The sequence below is a fragment of the Schistocerca nitens genome, chromosome 1 (assembly GCF_023898315.1).
Source record: "Schistocerca nitens isolate TAMUIC-IGC-003100 chromosome 1, iqSchNite1.1, whole genome shotgun sequence".
Lineage (NCBI taxonomy): Eukaryota > Metazoa > Arthropoda > Insecta > Orthoptera > Acrididae > Schistocerca > Schistocerca nitens.
The window spans coordinates 148,137,416-148,153,989 of record NC_064614.1 but is presented as its reverse complement, the minus strand read 5'-3'; the positions used below and the strand labels follow the sequence as shown (position 1 = coordinate 148,153,989).

At 46.7% G+C, this 16,574-nt stretch overlaps 1 protein-coding gene across 1 annotated transcript in view; it reads right to left on the bottom strand.

The window, feature by feature from the left end:
* Positions 1-11,173, bottom strand: part of LOC126224247 (translation initiation factor IF-2-like) — a 160,268-nt gene extending 149,095 nt beyond the window's left edge. The window contains exon 1 of the mRNA XM_049942207.1: positions 10,928-11,173. Within this exon, the coding sequence (XP_049798164.1) occupies positions 10,928-11,173 (246 nt within the window). The remainder of the gene's footprint in view (positions 1-10,927) is intronic.
* Between the last annotated feature and the right edge of the window lie 5,401 nt (positions 11,174-16,574).

Genomic DNA, 16,574 nt, shown 5'->3' with positions numbered 1-16,574 from the left:
ACTCTACAAACGAGGTATTTGGTGCTGCAGACGAGGAAGACTATGTGACAGGTGTAATATATACAGGGTGAATCACCTAAAGCTTGCACCGTGAATATCGTGGAAATGGAAAGGGCCACTGATGTGCTGTTTTCACGGAATGGTTTGGTAGTCAGAGGCTCGTATTGTTAGCCAGTAAACAGATTATAATAACACTAAGACAGTGTATTTTTTGTGCAAACATACATTTTTAATGGAACAATGCCTACTGATATTATCAGACTAAAAGTAGGGTAAATTAGAATGCCAGTGGTGTTTGTTGCAGGATTCTACTGCCAGTACTTCACGAGATGTCGTATTTTGAAAAGTTCCCACTCCGACACATGTTTGTGCCATTGAACCCGCGTTTTTGCTAGGTATGATGATGTAATATTTGCTTACAGTGTGCTTGTGTGTTCCTTGAGTGCACTCGACATGCTAGCCAGTGTGTAACAGTCCAAGCAGTAGGTCGCGAGTGGACGATGGGATTTATCAATGCAGGAAAAGCCGACATTCTTATGGTGTGTGGAGAATGTGGGAAGAATGCAGTTCGAAAATGGTTCAAATGGCTCTGAGCACTGTCGGCCTCAACTGCTGAGGTCATAAGTCCCCTAGAACTACTTAAACCTAACTAACCTAAGGACATCACACACATCCATGCCCGAGAATGCAGTTCGTTCTTGGGCGGTGTATGTAGCAAGATAGCCCTATGGACATCAACCATCTTGGCAATTATTTATCAACATCTTAAGCTAGTTTCGTGAAAGTGGTTGTGTAACACCTAGACAGCGGAACAGAAGGAAACAGAGGGGGAACTAATGTTCTTGCTGCTGCACGAGAAAGTGGCACGAGTTAGGCAAGTGTCGTATACATTCTGCAGCCACATAGGTTCCATCTCTATCACATCTATCTTCATAAAGATCTGCATGGAAACGGTTGTGAGAATCGTGTTAACTTTTGTACGTTGACATTAAGACAGTATACTCCAGATGCATCATGTATCTTGTTTAGTGATGAAGCCACATTTACCAAACATGGCAGATAAACCGTAGAAACATGCCCTTTTGGTCTGTTGACAGCACCCCTTGGCTTCGTCAGGTGGAACGTCAGCCTCCATGGAAAGTGTGGTGTGGGATAGTAAACCATCAGGACACAGATCGGAGTCTCATAGACGGAACACTGAACGCGCGCAAGTATCGCATCCTCCTAACAGACCATCTTCCACGGACCCTAGAAGACGTTCCTCTGCAGACTAGGCGGAACCTGTGGTGCCAACATGATGGCTGTCCAGGTCATAGTGTACAAGGTGCTACAGCGTGCCTCCACGCGTTGTTTCCCTTCCGTTGGATCGAACACAGAGGACCTATACATCGACCGGTCCGTTCCGGAATTCGTCGCCTATAGACTTTTTGCTGTGGGGAAAGCTGGGAGACTCCTGTCTACAATGTCTGATCAACTACACCCGATGATATGCAACTACGTATTATTGCAGCCTCAGTGCTAGCACGTGTGCAGCAGTCGTTCCATACCAGACTGAAAGCGTGTGTTGACGCTGCCAGTAGTCATTCTGAACACAACCTGTGATGGTCAATTGTCTCGTTACTAGTAAGAATGCCGGCAACTAGTGACGCACTTGGGTTGCCTTTAATATGAGCTGCCACAAGTGTCGAACAAATGTCGGTGTGGGAACTTTTCAAAATACGACACCTCGTAAACTGCTCGCACTAGAATCCTGCAACAAACACCAGTGACAATCCAATTTACCCTACTTTTTGTCTGTTAATGTCATGAACCTTGGACCTTGCCGTTGGTGGAAATACAGATAGTCGCACGGTAGGTGCAATCGCAACGGAGAGGTATCTGTTGAGAGTCCAGACAAACGTGTGATTCCTGAAGAGGGGCAACAGCCTTTTCAGTAGTTGCAGGGGCAACAGTCTGGATGATTGACTGATCTGCCCTTGTAACACCAACCAAAACGGCATTGCTGTGCTGGTACTCCGAACGGCTGAAACCAAGGGGAAACTACAGCCGTAATTTTTCCCGAGGGCGTGCAGCTTTACTGTATGGTTACATGATGATGGCGTCCTCTTGGGTAAAATATTCCGGAGGTAAAATAGTCCCCCATTCCAATCTACGGGCGGGGACTACTCAGGAGGGCGTCGTTATCAGGACAATCGAATTAAATCAGGTGATGCTGAGGGAATTAGATTAGGAAGTGAGACACTTAAAGTAGTAAAAGAGTTGTGCTATTTGGGGAAGAAAATAACTGATGAGGTCGAAGTAGAGAGGATTTAAAATGCAAACTGGCTAGGGCAAGGAAAGGGTTTCTGAAGAAGAGAAATCTGTTGAGATCCAGTATAGATTTAAGTATCAGGAAGTCCTTTCTGAAACTATTTGTATGGACGATAAACAGTGTTAGACAAGAAGAGAATAGAAGCTTTCGAAATGTGGTGCTACAGGAGAATGCTAAGGATTAGGTGGGTAGATCACGTAAGTAATGATGAGGTATTGAATAGAATTGGGGAGAAGAGGAATTTGTGGCACAACTTGTCTGAAGAAGGGATCGGTTGGTAGGACATGTTCTGAGGCATCAAGGGATTTCCAATTTAGTATTGGAGGGAGGCATGGAGAGTAAAAATCGTAGAGAGAGAGAGCAAGAGACGAATACACTAAGTAGATTCAGAAGGATGTAGGTTGCAGTAGTTATTCGGAGATGACGAGGCTTGCACGCTTTAGAGTAGAATGGACAGCTGCATCACACCAATCTCCGGACTGAAGACAACAACAACAAATGTGAATAGGCACTTTCCATTTACAAACCGTGTTTGTTTGCAGGAAAAAATACATTTTCTAAGTATAATTACTATCTGTTTGTTGGCTAACGAAACGAGACGCTGTCAACCGAACTACTATGACAACCGCACATCAATAGCACTTTCAATTTCCAAAATACTTGTGGAGCATGTTTTAAGGGCCCTTTCGTACTTATATATATAAGGGCGATAGTGCCTGTGGTCCCAAACGCTCCCGAAGCTGTGAGCAATACCCAGCTCCTGTGCTACACTCCGGACACTTCGTCCTTTTTCCAGTGTCCCGATGCTTCTTCCCCACGTGAAGTCATCCGAATGTTGTCTCCTGGCCATGTTATGATCAAAAACACCACCACAGCGCACCGTAGCTGCTCGATGACTGACACACACTGGCTCGTGTTTCAGTGCCAGCCCCATATGGCGCTATATTCATATAGACGTCACGCCATGTGACGTACAACTTTCTGTGCTCGACTGGGAGACCTGTGGCAACATGCTCCTGTACTTTCGTGGATTTCCACCGAGTAGTTAATGCGTTATGTTACTTTATAGAGCTCGTCCTTAACTTTTGCAGCTAAAAAATTATGACCATCGCCCACCGCAACGTTGGATGTCACGTACTGGCGCTGCGGGCACGTGACGCGGTAACAAAAGTATGTATGTGGAGCAGACACGGACGGGGAATCACCTTAGTGAAGATATGGGCTGCAAATGGGGAAATCCATTGAGTCAAGCGACTTTGACAAAGAGCAGATTATTAACAGGCAGAGCCTGTGAACGAGGGTCTCTAAAAGGCGAAGCTGGTCGAATGTTCACGTGCTACTGTCGTGAGCATCTACGGAAAAAGTAGGACAGTGAAACTACAACTAGGCGCTAATTGGTCGGACGTCCACGACTCTTCCCAGAACGTGGGGTTCGGAGACCTGTCTGGTCTGTAAAGTAGGTTAGATGGTGACCTGGCATCTCTGCCGAAAGAGCACAATACTGGTGCACGCACCTGTTTCGAAGCACACCGTTCATCGTACGTTGTTGAACATGGAGCTCCGCAGTTGACCACCACTACGTGTTCACATGGTGGCCCCAACGACGTCGCCAGTTACGATTACAGTGAGCACGAGACCATCGGGATTCGAGTGTCGATCAATGGAAACGTGTCGGCTCTTTGGGTGAACCACATTCTTGCAACACTATGTCGCTGGTCGTTTCCACAAACACCGCCATAGAGATAAACGGTGGCTCGAAACGCGCAGCGCGCCACGGACGCAGGGCAGACTGGTAGGAGCAGCGTTATTCTGTGGGAGCATGGACATAGTACAAACCATAAAAAAACGTAATTTCTTTGTGAAAAACTTATCAAATCCAAAATACATTAATATGAGACTCTCACAGAGTAGTAACTCAGAAAGAGCGTTGTTTATGATACGCATCAATTAGTTTTGTGACGGTAATTTCAGTGTTTAAGTACCTACAAATCAGTTCTCCATATTACGGAACACATTAAAAATTATTACAAAATATCTCTCTTCGTTACCACATAACAAATCATAGATATATCTCTTAATTACCATATAACAAACGGTAAATTTAACTTAATTAAACAACCAAGTAAAAACGCTAACCTCGAAATGCGCTGAAACTTCCTGGCAGATTAAAACTGTGTGCCGGACCGAGACTTGAACTCGGGACCTTTGCCTTTCGCGGGCAAGTGCTCTACCAACTGAGCTACCCAAGCACGACTCACGCGCCGTCCTCACAGCTTTACTTCTGCCAGTACCTCGTCTCCTACCTTCCAAACTTTACAGAAGCTCTCCTGCGAACCGCTGTGAGGACGGGGCGTGTGTCGTGTTTGGGTAGCTCAGTCGGAAGAGCACTTGCCCACGAAAGGCAAAGGTCCCGAGTTCCAGTCACGGTCCGGCACACAGTTTTAACCTGCCAGGAAGTTTCATCAGCGCACACTCCGCTGCAGAGTGAAAATCTCATCCTCGAAATTCGTTGTCTACCAGGAAACATAATTATTCAATAAAATGGCCAGTGCGAGTAAAGAAGCTGCCTTAACTACACTCCTGGAAATTGAAATAAGAACACCGTGAATTCATTGTCCCAGGAAGGGGAAACTTTATTGACACATTCCTGGGGTCAGATACATCACATGATCACACTGACAGAACCACAGGCACATAGACACAGGCAACAGAGCATGCACAATGTCGGCACTAGTACAGTGTATATCCACCTTTCGCAGCAATGTAGGCTGCTATTCTCCCATGGAGACGATCGTAGAGATGCTGGATGTAGTCCTGTGGAACGGCTTGCCATGCCATTTCCACCTGGCGCCTCAGTTGGACCAGCGTTCGTGCTGGACGTGCAGACCGCGTGAGACGACGCTTCATCCAGTCCCAAACATGCTCAATGGGGGACAGATCCGGAGATCTTGCTGGCCAGGGTAGTTGACATACACCTTCTAGAGCACGTTGGGTGGCACGGGATACATGCGGACGTGCATTGTCCTGTTGGAACAGCAAGTTCCCTTGCCGGTCTAGGAATGGTAGAATGATGGGTTCGATGACGGTTTGGATGTACCGTGCACTATTCAGTGTCCCTTCGACGATCACCAGTGGTGTACGGCCAGTGTAGGAGATCGCTCCCCACACCATGATGCCGGGTGTTGGCCCTGTGTGCCTCGGTCGTATGCAGTCCTGATTGTGGCGCTCACCTGCACGGCGCCAAACACGCATACGACCATCATTGGCACCAAGGCAGAAGCGACTCTCATCGCTGAAGACGACACGTCTCCATTCGTCCCTCCATTCACGCCTGTCGCGACACCACTGGAGGCGGGCTGCACGATGTTGGGGCGTGAGCGGAAGACGGCCTAACGGTGTGCGGAACCGTAGCCCAGCTTCATGGAGACGGTTGCGAAAGGTCCTCGCCGATACCCCAGGAGCAACAGTGTCCCTAATTTGCTGGGAAGTGGCGGTGCGGTCCCCTACGGCACTGCGTAGGATCCTACGGTCTTGGCGTGCATCCGTGCGTCGCTGCGGTCCGGTCCCAGGTCGACGGGCACGTGCACCTTCCGCCGACCACTGGCGACAACATCGATGTACTGTGGAGACCTCACGCCCCACGTGTTGAGCAATTCGGCGGTACGTCCACCCGGCCTCCCGCATGCCCACTATACGCCCTCGCTCAAAGTCCGTCAACTGCACATACGGTTCACGTCCACGCTGTCGCGGCATGCTACCAGTGTTAAAGACTGCGATGGAGCTCCGTATGCCACGGCAAACTGGCTGACACTGACGGCGGCGGTGCACAAATGCTGCGCAGCTAGCGCCATTCGACGGCCAACACCGCGGTTCCTGGTGTGTCCGCTGTGCCGTGCGTGTGATCATTGCTTGTACAGCCCTCTCGCAGTGTCCGGAGCAAGTATGGTGGGTCTGACACACCGGTGTCAATGTGTTCTTTTTTCCATTTCCAGGAGTGTATTATAAATACGCATGTTTAAAAAGGACGACGTCATGTATACTGCACAGTCAATGATTATTCAAATAATACTGAACAGGTGCTAATAAAATTATAACGCAAGTTAACAATGAAATCTCGCTAGCATTTTGTAATATGATTTCGTGATACAAACCATCTAACAATAGATTAAAAATCTTGCATCCAGTTCTGTGTGCAATAGCTTTAACCCCGTTAATGTTACAACGTTGTGTATCTAATTCATTATACGGGCGTTATGACATATCACAGCGTGAAGAAAGGGAGCAGTTTCCTACTGGTACTGTCTTAGCCGAACGTTTAGGTGGGTTTCGTGTGTGCAGTGTGCACTGAATATGTGACACTAGTTTTAGTGTTCCAATCTTATTTACGAATACATCGGCCTATAGGCGAAAGAGTTAAGAAGACTTTTAACTCACTCTCAGACTGTATGCATAAATTAGTTAAGTTTCAGTTATACTGGCTCCTTGAATTAAGGATACATATCCCATGGAGAGCTGCATCAAACCAGTCTCAGGACTGAAGACCACAACAACAACAACATCCCATGCCGGCCGCGGTGGCCGTGCGGGTCTGGCGCTGCAGTCCGGAACCGCGGGACTGCTACGGTCGCAGGTTCGAATCCTGCCTCGGGCATGGGTGTGTGTGATATCCTTAGGTTAGTTAGGTTTAAGTAGTTCTAAGTTCTAGGGGACTTATGACCTAAGATGTTGAGTCCCATAGTGCTCAGAGCCATTTGAACCATTTGAACATATCCCATGCCACTGCAAAAATGATCAATAGATCAATAAATTGCTATTAGTGCTAGAGAACCATAAAATATGAGCATTTTTTCCCATGCTCGTAGATTCTGGCTAACCGTACATGTACAGATTTGCATTATTTCTCTTTCTGTGTTCATTACTCTTTTTTGAATACCCCAACACTTTTCTCAGAATTGTTCTTACGCTTCTTCATTAAAATTCCCTGCTTTTACTACGTTTCAACCTAATTTTTTAAGTTCGCCACGGTTTTTCGTCTCGTACCAACCTCTTAATGCAAGAGTAGCAGCTGGACCCTACATCCTTAATTACATGTTGGCTGCATTGCAGTCTCTATCTTCCCCGGCAGTTTTTATCCGTCACAGCTCTATCTGCTACTGTGGAAGTCAGTCGTCGATGCCTTAACCAACGTGTTACCATCCTGTCCCTTCGTCCTATGTACTTTTGTACGTATAATGTAGAATTTTCTCTCTGAGCGTTATTTAGGTTTCTTCATTTTCATTCACGGTTTTTTGATTGTGAATAGTGAAATCAGTTTACTACATATGCGGTGAATTATAAGCATGTGTTTTTTCAAGCACTGAAATAAGCGATGGTTTAGCATTTTAATTGGTAAAATGCCGATTAAAAACTGGTTGTTAGAAAAGAAAGTAAAGTAAGTTCCATTAAAAAAAATGGTTCAAATGGCTCTGAGCACTATGCGACTTAACTTCTCAGGTCATCAGTCGCCTAGAACTTAGAACTAATTAAAACTAACCAACCTAAGGACATCACACACATCCATGCCCGAAGCAGGATTCGAACCTGCGACCGTAGCGGTCGCTCGGCTCCAGACTGTAGCGCCTAGAACCGCAGCCGGCCCGTGTGGCCGTGCGGTTAAAGGCGCTTCAGTCTGGAACCGCGTGACCGCTACGGTCGCAGGTTCGAATCCTGCCTCGGGCATGGATGTGTGTGATGTCCTTAGGTTAGTTAGGTTTAATTAGTTCTAAGTTCTACGCGACTAATGACCTCAGAAGTTAAGTCGCATAGTGCTCAGAGCCATTTTGAGCCTAGAACCGCACGGTCACTCCGGCCGGCTAAGTCCCATTATTCGCAGGATGTTTATTCCTACAGGAGCCTTATTATAGAGAAAATGATAAGCGTTTAAAACCGAAGATTACGGAGTTATCGATATGCAGCACTGGACTCGTATCCGGGATTGGTGGGGTTCAAACAGCAGGCCGACGTCTCTACGCTTAAGACCCTCGCGCCTTCCATAAATTACAGCAGGCGAATTCTGGGATGTGTCCCTGAAAAGGCCGCGACCGCTCGGTTTCCTTCCTCCAACTGAGCTAGCGCTCTACGGCGACCCTCCGCTACAGACGTGTGTGTGATTAGCACACAGTGCCGTGGCTACCGGATGTGACGTGAGTCAGTCGTGCGCTGGTGGTTACCACGTGACTGTCTCCATGTGGTACTGGAGCAGCAGAACGCGTGAGGCGCTTAGCTGTGTCACAGAACACTGGAATTCTGCAAATGTCCGCCATCCTGGCGTCCTCAGGTGATGTTTTCGTCACAGCAGAGACCTGGCGTGTAGGGTGGCCAGCCGAATGCTGTTGCTGTGAGTTTTTAGCGCAGCCTGGGATTAGCCGAGCGGTCTAGGCGCTGCAGTCATGGACTGTGCGGCAGGTCCCGCCGGAGGTTCGAGTCCTCCCGCGGGCATGGGTGTGTGTGTTTGTACTTAGGATAGTTTAGGTTAAGTAGTGTGTAAGCTTAGGGACTGATGACCTTAGCAGTTAAGTCCCGTAAGATTTCACACACATTTGAACATTTTAGCGCTGCTGCTCATAAACTGGCCACGTCTCACTGCTACTGCAGTTAAAATCCACAAGTCTGATGGGGTGCCGTCGACTTTTTATTTTTCACTTTTCACCAGAAAAGCCGAAAACTGATAACAGAAATTACGTGACAAAAAATTTTCGTCTACAAGATTCACGCGTCGTCAAATCATTAATCGTTCTTATATTCACGAAAGATAGAAAGTATTATTAGTATTTCACAATCTGAGATATACACCGTTAGCTGAATTCCTTACTGGCTTGCTTGCAGAGTCGCGACTTGGACGCACAGTGAAATCGTAGCAACTTCAATACTAGGTCTCTCCCGAACGAGTGTTCGGCGCTTAACTCGGGACTTGACTAGTTCGGCCTCTCCACTGAGACAGAACGTGGGTGGCACGGACTGCTCCGCTAAGCCCTGTGACTGTCTCACCGCGAACGGTTCCACTGGGCGATCGTAAGTCGCACAGTCGACAAAAACAAACGAACAAATGCGACTCCGTCTCGTTATTCAGATACTCTCGAAAATTTGATATCAAAGTCAAATTTTAAGTGTATGGTCATAGCTTAGCATGCGGAGGTTTTCCTTACTATCGGAAATGTAATGTTAATCACACTGTATCCCGGCCGCGGTGGCCGAGCGGTTGTAGGCGCTTCAGTCTGGAACCACGCGACTGGTACGTTCGCAGTTTCAAATCCTGCCTCGGACATGGATGTGTATGATGTCCTTAGGTTAGTTAGGTTTAAGTAGTTTTAGTTGTAGGGGACTGATGACCTCAGATGTTAAGTCCCATAGTGCTCAGAGCCATTTGAACCATTTAATTACACTGTACTAATAATTAATAAGGGAGAAATGTGCGTTTTGGCAGGCTGGTTCCCCGATAATGCACCCATCTTCCACCATAACAGCCAATCCGATTACGAGACTGTTCACACGATGCACTTTCTCACGATAGGTGCTCTTATGGCAACGTTTGTTGTTCGTACCTCTAACAACCCTACCACAACAAAGGTCAAAAATTAATTATGATTGTAGTGTTGCTCACGCTGCTACATATTGCATTTTCGGGCAACAACAAAGTTATATTATGTGGTAGGTGTCATTAGAGCACAGTTAATAAAGTCATTTCTTGAAATAATGGATAAACTAGGCACTCATCTTTTCGTGTTTCCCACGCTGGTCTCGTTGTGAACTCATGGTTCAATCGTCGAAAATCTAGGTAGTGATGATTCCAAGCTCGGATGCAAAGAGGCCTAGGTGTTATTCTGCGATATTCAAAATTTTTATAGATGTGTTTCATAAACCATTCTTGAAGATGAAACTTTTGCAAGTTAGGACAATGGCGATGTAAAAAAGTAATCACCACTCCGAATTTAAGTTACACTTCTTTTTTTATTACTTTTGTTGCAATATCACGTAACTCGTTCCAAAACATCACTTCACAATATAAAACGTACATGAAAATATCTTCCTCACTGTTGAAGTTCACATTTGATAAACTGACTACAATTTGCGTCTTTTTAACATGACGACCAAAGCTTGACTCTCTAATAACAGCTTACGCGTCCAAATTTCAGAGTTACAAGTACGTCAATGATCATAGTGACGAAAGAAAGAATACACATAAGAATAATATCATTGCAATATATACATATCGATGTATCTAAGTACCTCTACATTAATGAAATCAAATCTGAATGCTGTCACAGAAATATGTCAACTATTTTACAGAAACACAGTAGAATATTGCTGGTATCGAGAGGTTGAAGTGAGGTGCCGTAGTGGTTACGTAATTCAAGTACCATTACATACCTCACTCCACTATGTGACTTAGCGCTACTGAGATGAGAAGCGTTGGAACGAAACGTGTGGCTCCGACATCCAGAAATGTTACATCGCTAATCAGCTCGACCTAATTTTTCGTAACTTAGGGCGCGTTCGCTGTCGCCGCCGGAGGTGGAAAGCCTCGCGCGGTGGCAGCAGCTCCACCGCCGCCGCCTGGTGTCACGGTGTTTGCGTTGCCCGCGGCTGGGGCTGGGCGGCCACGCGCCCCCGATTACCGGCCTCTCGAGCCGGCGGCCGCCCCGCCTGCTGCTCGCCCCGCCTCTCAGCCGTCACCCCTGCCCCCTGTCCAGATAATCGCCGCCGCGTGCCGGGAGAAACTGGCCACTGTTGCTGCACGGATCTGCCCACACCCTGGCACTCGCTCTCGTACGGCGAGTTAAATTTGGTGCCGTATGGTGCCACTGCAGGCCTGGTAGGGGACATCCTTGCCATTGTTGACGTTTCCTTCGCAAGGGTAGATGCGATAGGAATGAGATAAACTAAACTACTGCCTATTAAAATTGCTACACCACGAAGATGACGTGCTACAGACGCGAAATTTAACCGACAGGAAGGAGATGCTGTGATATGCAAATGATTAGCTTTTCAGTACATTCACACAAGGTTGGAGTCGGTGGCGACACCTACAAGGAGCTGACATGAGGAAAGTTTCCAACCGATTTCTCATACACAAACAGCAGTTGACCGGCGTTGCATGGTGAAACGTTGTTGTGATGCCTCGTGTAAGGAGGAGAAATGCGTACCATCACGTTTCCGACTTTGATGAAGGTCGGATTGTAGCATATCGCGATTGCGGTTTATAGTATCGCGACATTGCTGCTCGCGTTGGTCGAGATCCGATGACTGTTAGCAGAATATGGAATCAGTGAGTTTAGGAGGGTAATACGGAACGCCGTGCTGGATCCCAACGGCCTCGTATCACTAGCAGTCGAGATGACAGACATCTCATCCGCATGGATGTAACGGATCGTGCAGCCACGTCTCGATCCCTGAGTCAACAGATGGGGACGTTTGCAAGACAACAACCATCTGCACGAACAAAAAAAGGCTCTGAGCACTATGGGACTCAACTACTGAGGTCATAAGTCCCCTAGAACTTAGAACTACTTAAACCTAACTAACCTAAGGACAACACACACATCCATGCCCGAGGCAGGATTCGAACCTGCGACCGTAGCGGTCGCGCGGTTCCAGACTGTAGCGCCAGAACCGCTCGGCCACCAGCGGCCGGCGTCTGCACGAACAGTTCGACGACGTTTGCAGCAGCATGGACTATCAGCTCGGAGACCATGGCTGCAGTTACCCTTGACGCTGCATCACAGACAGGAGCGCATGCTATGGTGTACTCCACGACGAACCTGGGTGCACGAATGGCAAAACGTCATTTTTTAGGATGAATCCAGGTTCTGTTTACAGCATCACGATGGTCGCATCCGTGTTTGGCGACATCGCGGTGAACGCACATTGGAAGCGTGTATTCGTCATACCGATACTGGCCTATCACCCGGCGTGATGGTATGGGGTGCCATTGGTTACACGTGTCGGTCACCTCTTGTTCGCACTGACGGCACTTTGAACAGTGGACGTTACATTTCAGATGTGTTACGACCCGTGGCTCCACCCTTTATTCGATCGCTGCGAAACCCTACATTTCTGCAGGATAATGCGCGACCGCATGTTGCAGGTCCTGTACGGGCCTTTATGGATACAGAAAATGTTCAACTGCTGCACTGGCCAGCACATTCTCCAGATCTCTCACCAACTGAAATCGTCTGGTCAATGGCGGCCGAGCAACTGGCTCGTCACAATACGGCAGTCACTACTCTTGATGAACTGTGGTATCGTGTTGAAGCTGCATGGGCAGCTGTACCTGTATACGCCATCCAAGCTCTGTTTGACTCAATGCCCAAGCGTATCAAGGCCGTTATTACGGCCAGAGGTGGTTGTTCTGGATACTGATTTCCCAGGATCTATGCACCCAAATTGCGTGAAAATGTAATGATATGTCAGTTCTAGTATAATATATTTGTCCAATGAATACCCGTTTATCATCTGCATTTCTTCGTGGTGTAGCAATTTTAATGGCCAGTAGTTTAACTCGGTCAACAGAGACTGTCACGCCATTGTGGAAAATCACTTTGCAGTTGAGGTAGGGATGTCTGTCGTTAAACTTTCCATTCTGAAATTTCGATGTATTGCTCTTTCTTTATTAATTAGGGAAGTAAACTGTTTGCTACTGTTCGTGACATGTCCGTAACTAATAGCGATCGACTTCGTTACTGCAAGTGACCAGGATCTGTTATCATCGCCTACATGATGTACACTATTCGATCAAAAATTATCGGGAACCTGTTGGTGGACCTTCATCTACATCTACATTTATACTACGCAAGCCACCCAACGGTGTGTGGCGGAGGGCACTTTACGTGCCACTGTCATTTCCTCCCTTTCCTGTTCCAGTCGCGTATGGTTCGCGGGAAGAACGACTGTCTGAAAGCCTCCGCGCGCGCTCTAATCTCTCTAATTTTACATTCGTGATCTCCTCGGGAGGTATAAGTAGGGGGAAGCAATATACTCGATACCTCATCCAGAAACGCACCCTCTCGAAACCTGGACAGCAAGCTACACCGCGATGCAGAGCGCCTCTCTTGCAGAGTCTGCCACTTGAGTTTGCTAAACATCTGCGTAACGCTATCACGCTTACCAAATAACCCTGTGACGAAACGCGCCGCTCGCCTTGGATCTTCTCTATCTCCTCCGTCAACCCGACCTGGTACGGATCCCACACTGATGAGCAATACTCAAGTATAGGTCGAACGAGTGGTTTGTAAGCCACCTCCTTTGTTGATGGACTACATTTTCTAAGGACTCTCCCAACGAATCTCAACCTGGCACCTGGCTTACCAACGATTAATTTTATATGATCATTCCACTTCAAATCGTCCCGTACGCATACTCCCAGATATTTTACAGAAGTAACTGCTACCAGTGTTTGTTCCGCTATCATATAATCATACAATAAAGGATCCCTCTTTCTATGTATTCGCAATACATTTGTCTATGTTAAGGGTCAGTTGCCACTCCCTGCACCAAGTACCTATCCGCTGCAGGTCTTCCTGCATTTCGCTACAGTTTTCTAATGCTGCAACTTCTCTGTATACTACAGCATCATCCGCGAAAAGCCGCATGGAACTTCCGACACTATCTACTAGGTCATTTATATATATTGTGAAAAGCAATGGTCCCATAACACACGCCAGAGGTTACTTTAACGTCTGTAGACGTCTGTAGGCGTCTCTCCATTGAGAACAACATGCTGTGTTCTGTTTGCTAAAAACTCTTCAAGCCAGCCACACAGCTGATCTGATATTCCGTAGGCTCTTACTTTGTTTATCAGGCGACAGTGCGGAACTGTATCGAACGCCTTCCGGACGTCAAGAAATGGTTCAAATGGCTCTGAGCACTATGGGACTCAACTGCTGAGGTCATTAGTCCCCTAGAACTTAGAACTAGTTAAACCTAACTAACCTAAGGACATCACAAACATCCATGCCCGAGGCAGGATTCGAACCTGCGACCGTAGCGGCCTCGCGGTTCCAGACTGCAGCGCCTTTAACCGCACGGCCACTTCGGCCGGCGGGACGTCAAGAAAAATAGCATCTACCTGGGAGCCTGTATGTAACAAATAAAGCGAGTTGGGTCCCACACGATCGCTGTTTCCGGAATCCATGTTGATTCCTACAGATAAAATTCTGGGTTTCCAGAAATGACATGATACGCGAGCAAAAAACATGTTCTAAAATTCTACAACAGATCGATGTCAGAGATATAGGCCTATAGTTTTGTGCATCTGCTCGACGACCCTACTTGAAAACTGGAACTACCTGTGCTCTTTTCCAATCATTTGGAACCTTCCGTTCCTCTAGAGGCTTGCGGTACACGGCTGTTAGAAGGGGGGCAAGTTCTTTCGCGTACTCTGTGTAGAATCGAATTGGTATCCCGTCAGGTCCAGTGGACTTTCCTCTGTTGAGTGATTTCAGTTGTTTTTCTATTCCTTGGACACTTATTTCGGTGTCAGCCATTTTTTCGTTCGTGCGAGGATTTAATATCAGGTGTGTCACCCTGCGTCTTTCTGACGGCTTCAACTCCACTGCGGACACGTTGAATGGCAGCCGATTCTTCCTCAATAGGAGAAACCACACACAGCAGTGGTGTTGGACGGCGGGGTCTGGAGGGAAGTCGGCGGTCTGACTCGTCACAAACGTGTTCCATTGGGTTGAGGTCGGGGTTGTGGGCAGGCCAGTCCATTTCGGGAATGTCATTGCCTCACAGACACTCCTCTGTTGAGAGGTTCCTACCGTTATCTTTCCTGGTCTCAACTCTCCCACCTGTTGCACCTAACAATCAGGCCTACTAGTTGTGTGGCCTGCCGAGCGAGTGCTTTTAATATCTGTGCATCGGAAATGTTCACATGACTTATCGTAGCCACTGCTAGTGTACATTGATAGCGAAGCCATATCACCCAACTGTTTTGCTATATTTTTTTCTTTTTAATTATCTCAACGCAACGGAATTAAACGCATCTGACGAATAAATTTTAAATATGGCACTGTCTGTAAACATTTACGGTGGACTCACTCCACCTTGGCAAGACCACATTCCCGTTCTATTGTATTCATTTTAATCAGAGCATGGCTGTTCTAGTAATAGGGAGCTTATGGCAAAAAATGCCTGAACAAAATTGCTACCCTCTAGTGAATGAAAATGACCACCATTTTGTTTCATATCTCCTCTTTTATTTTCTGAGATTCTACCACCGCAATGATACAGAATTTCCTCCAATGCATTTAAACATGAAAGAAAAGAAGACATTTCTGCCCAGTGCACATGTTATTACGTACACATTTCAAGATCATATGGTCTCTTAATGTGTTTCCTTATTACTATAGTGCAATTCCGGGATTGGTACAGATATCCACTCTCTCTCTCATAAGCTCATTCATTAATAAACTACAGAACTTACTAGGGGTCAGGCTATTCAAAGAAAATACTCGCTTTTTGGTACAGTACTTGTAACTAAGTCACCATATCCAAATTACATAGGTTAAACATGTAAAAGAAAGCAGAACAACCGACTTCCCCACAACGAAATTTCAACCCAGATTAGCAAGTCACAGACCTTCTGATTAAATTTCACACGTATAGGATTTACGCTCATCCCTCTCAAAAAAAAAAAAAAAAAAGATCGAATGGCTTTGTTGGTCGGGAGGCCGCAAGCGGGGGAGTTCGGCCGCCATATCGCAAGTCCTTTTCAGTTCACGCCACTTCGGCGACTTGCGGATCAATGATGAAGAAGGACACACAACGCCCGGTCCCGGGAATCGAACCCGCGTCCCTTGCGTGGTAGGCGGAAACACTACCGCTACGCTAAGGAGGCGGACCCCTCTCTGCAATGTAACCCTCATTGGGTTGCTGGGCTAGCTCACCTTTTTCTCTCTATCAAAATTTCTGACTTGCTTCACACGAATATAATTAACAACGGTAATTTTGATATCATGATTACTTAATTATGTCACACACGGATCCTCAACTGAAAGTTTGCACAAACACTTCTGTTTTCCATTGTCTCTTGGTCACATTGAGACAAAGTCAGTACGCACCATGTGGAAGTGCTTGTTCCTAATTGAAATTCTGCACATGCAATTCTGAAATATTCTCAGCTTAAATTTAGACACGCAAGTATCTCAACTTAAGATTACCACACGTAAGTAACTTATCTCAAAATTACCACGCGTGGTATCATTGTGACCGTTGGTCACTACCA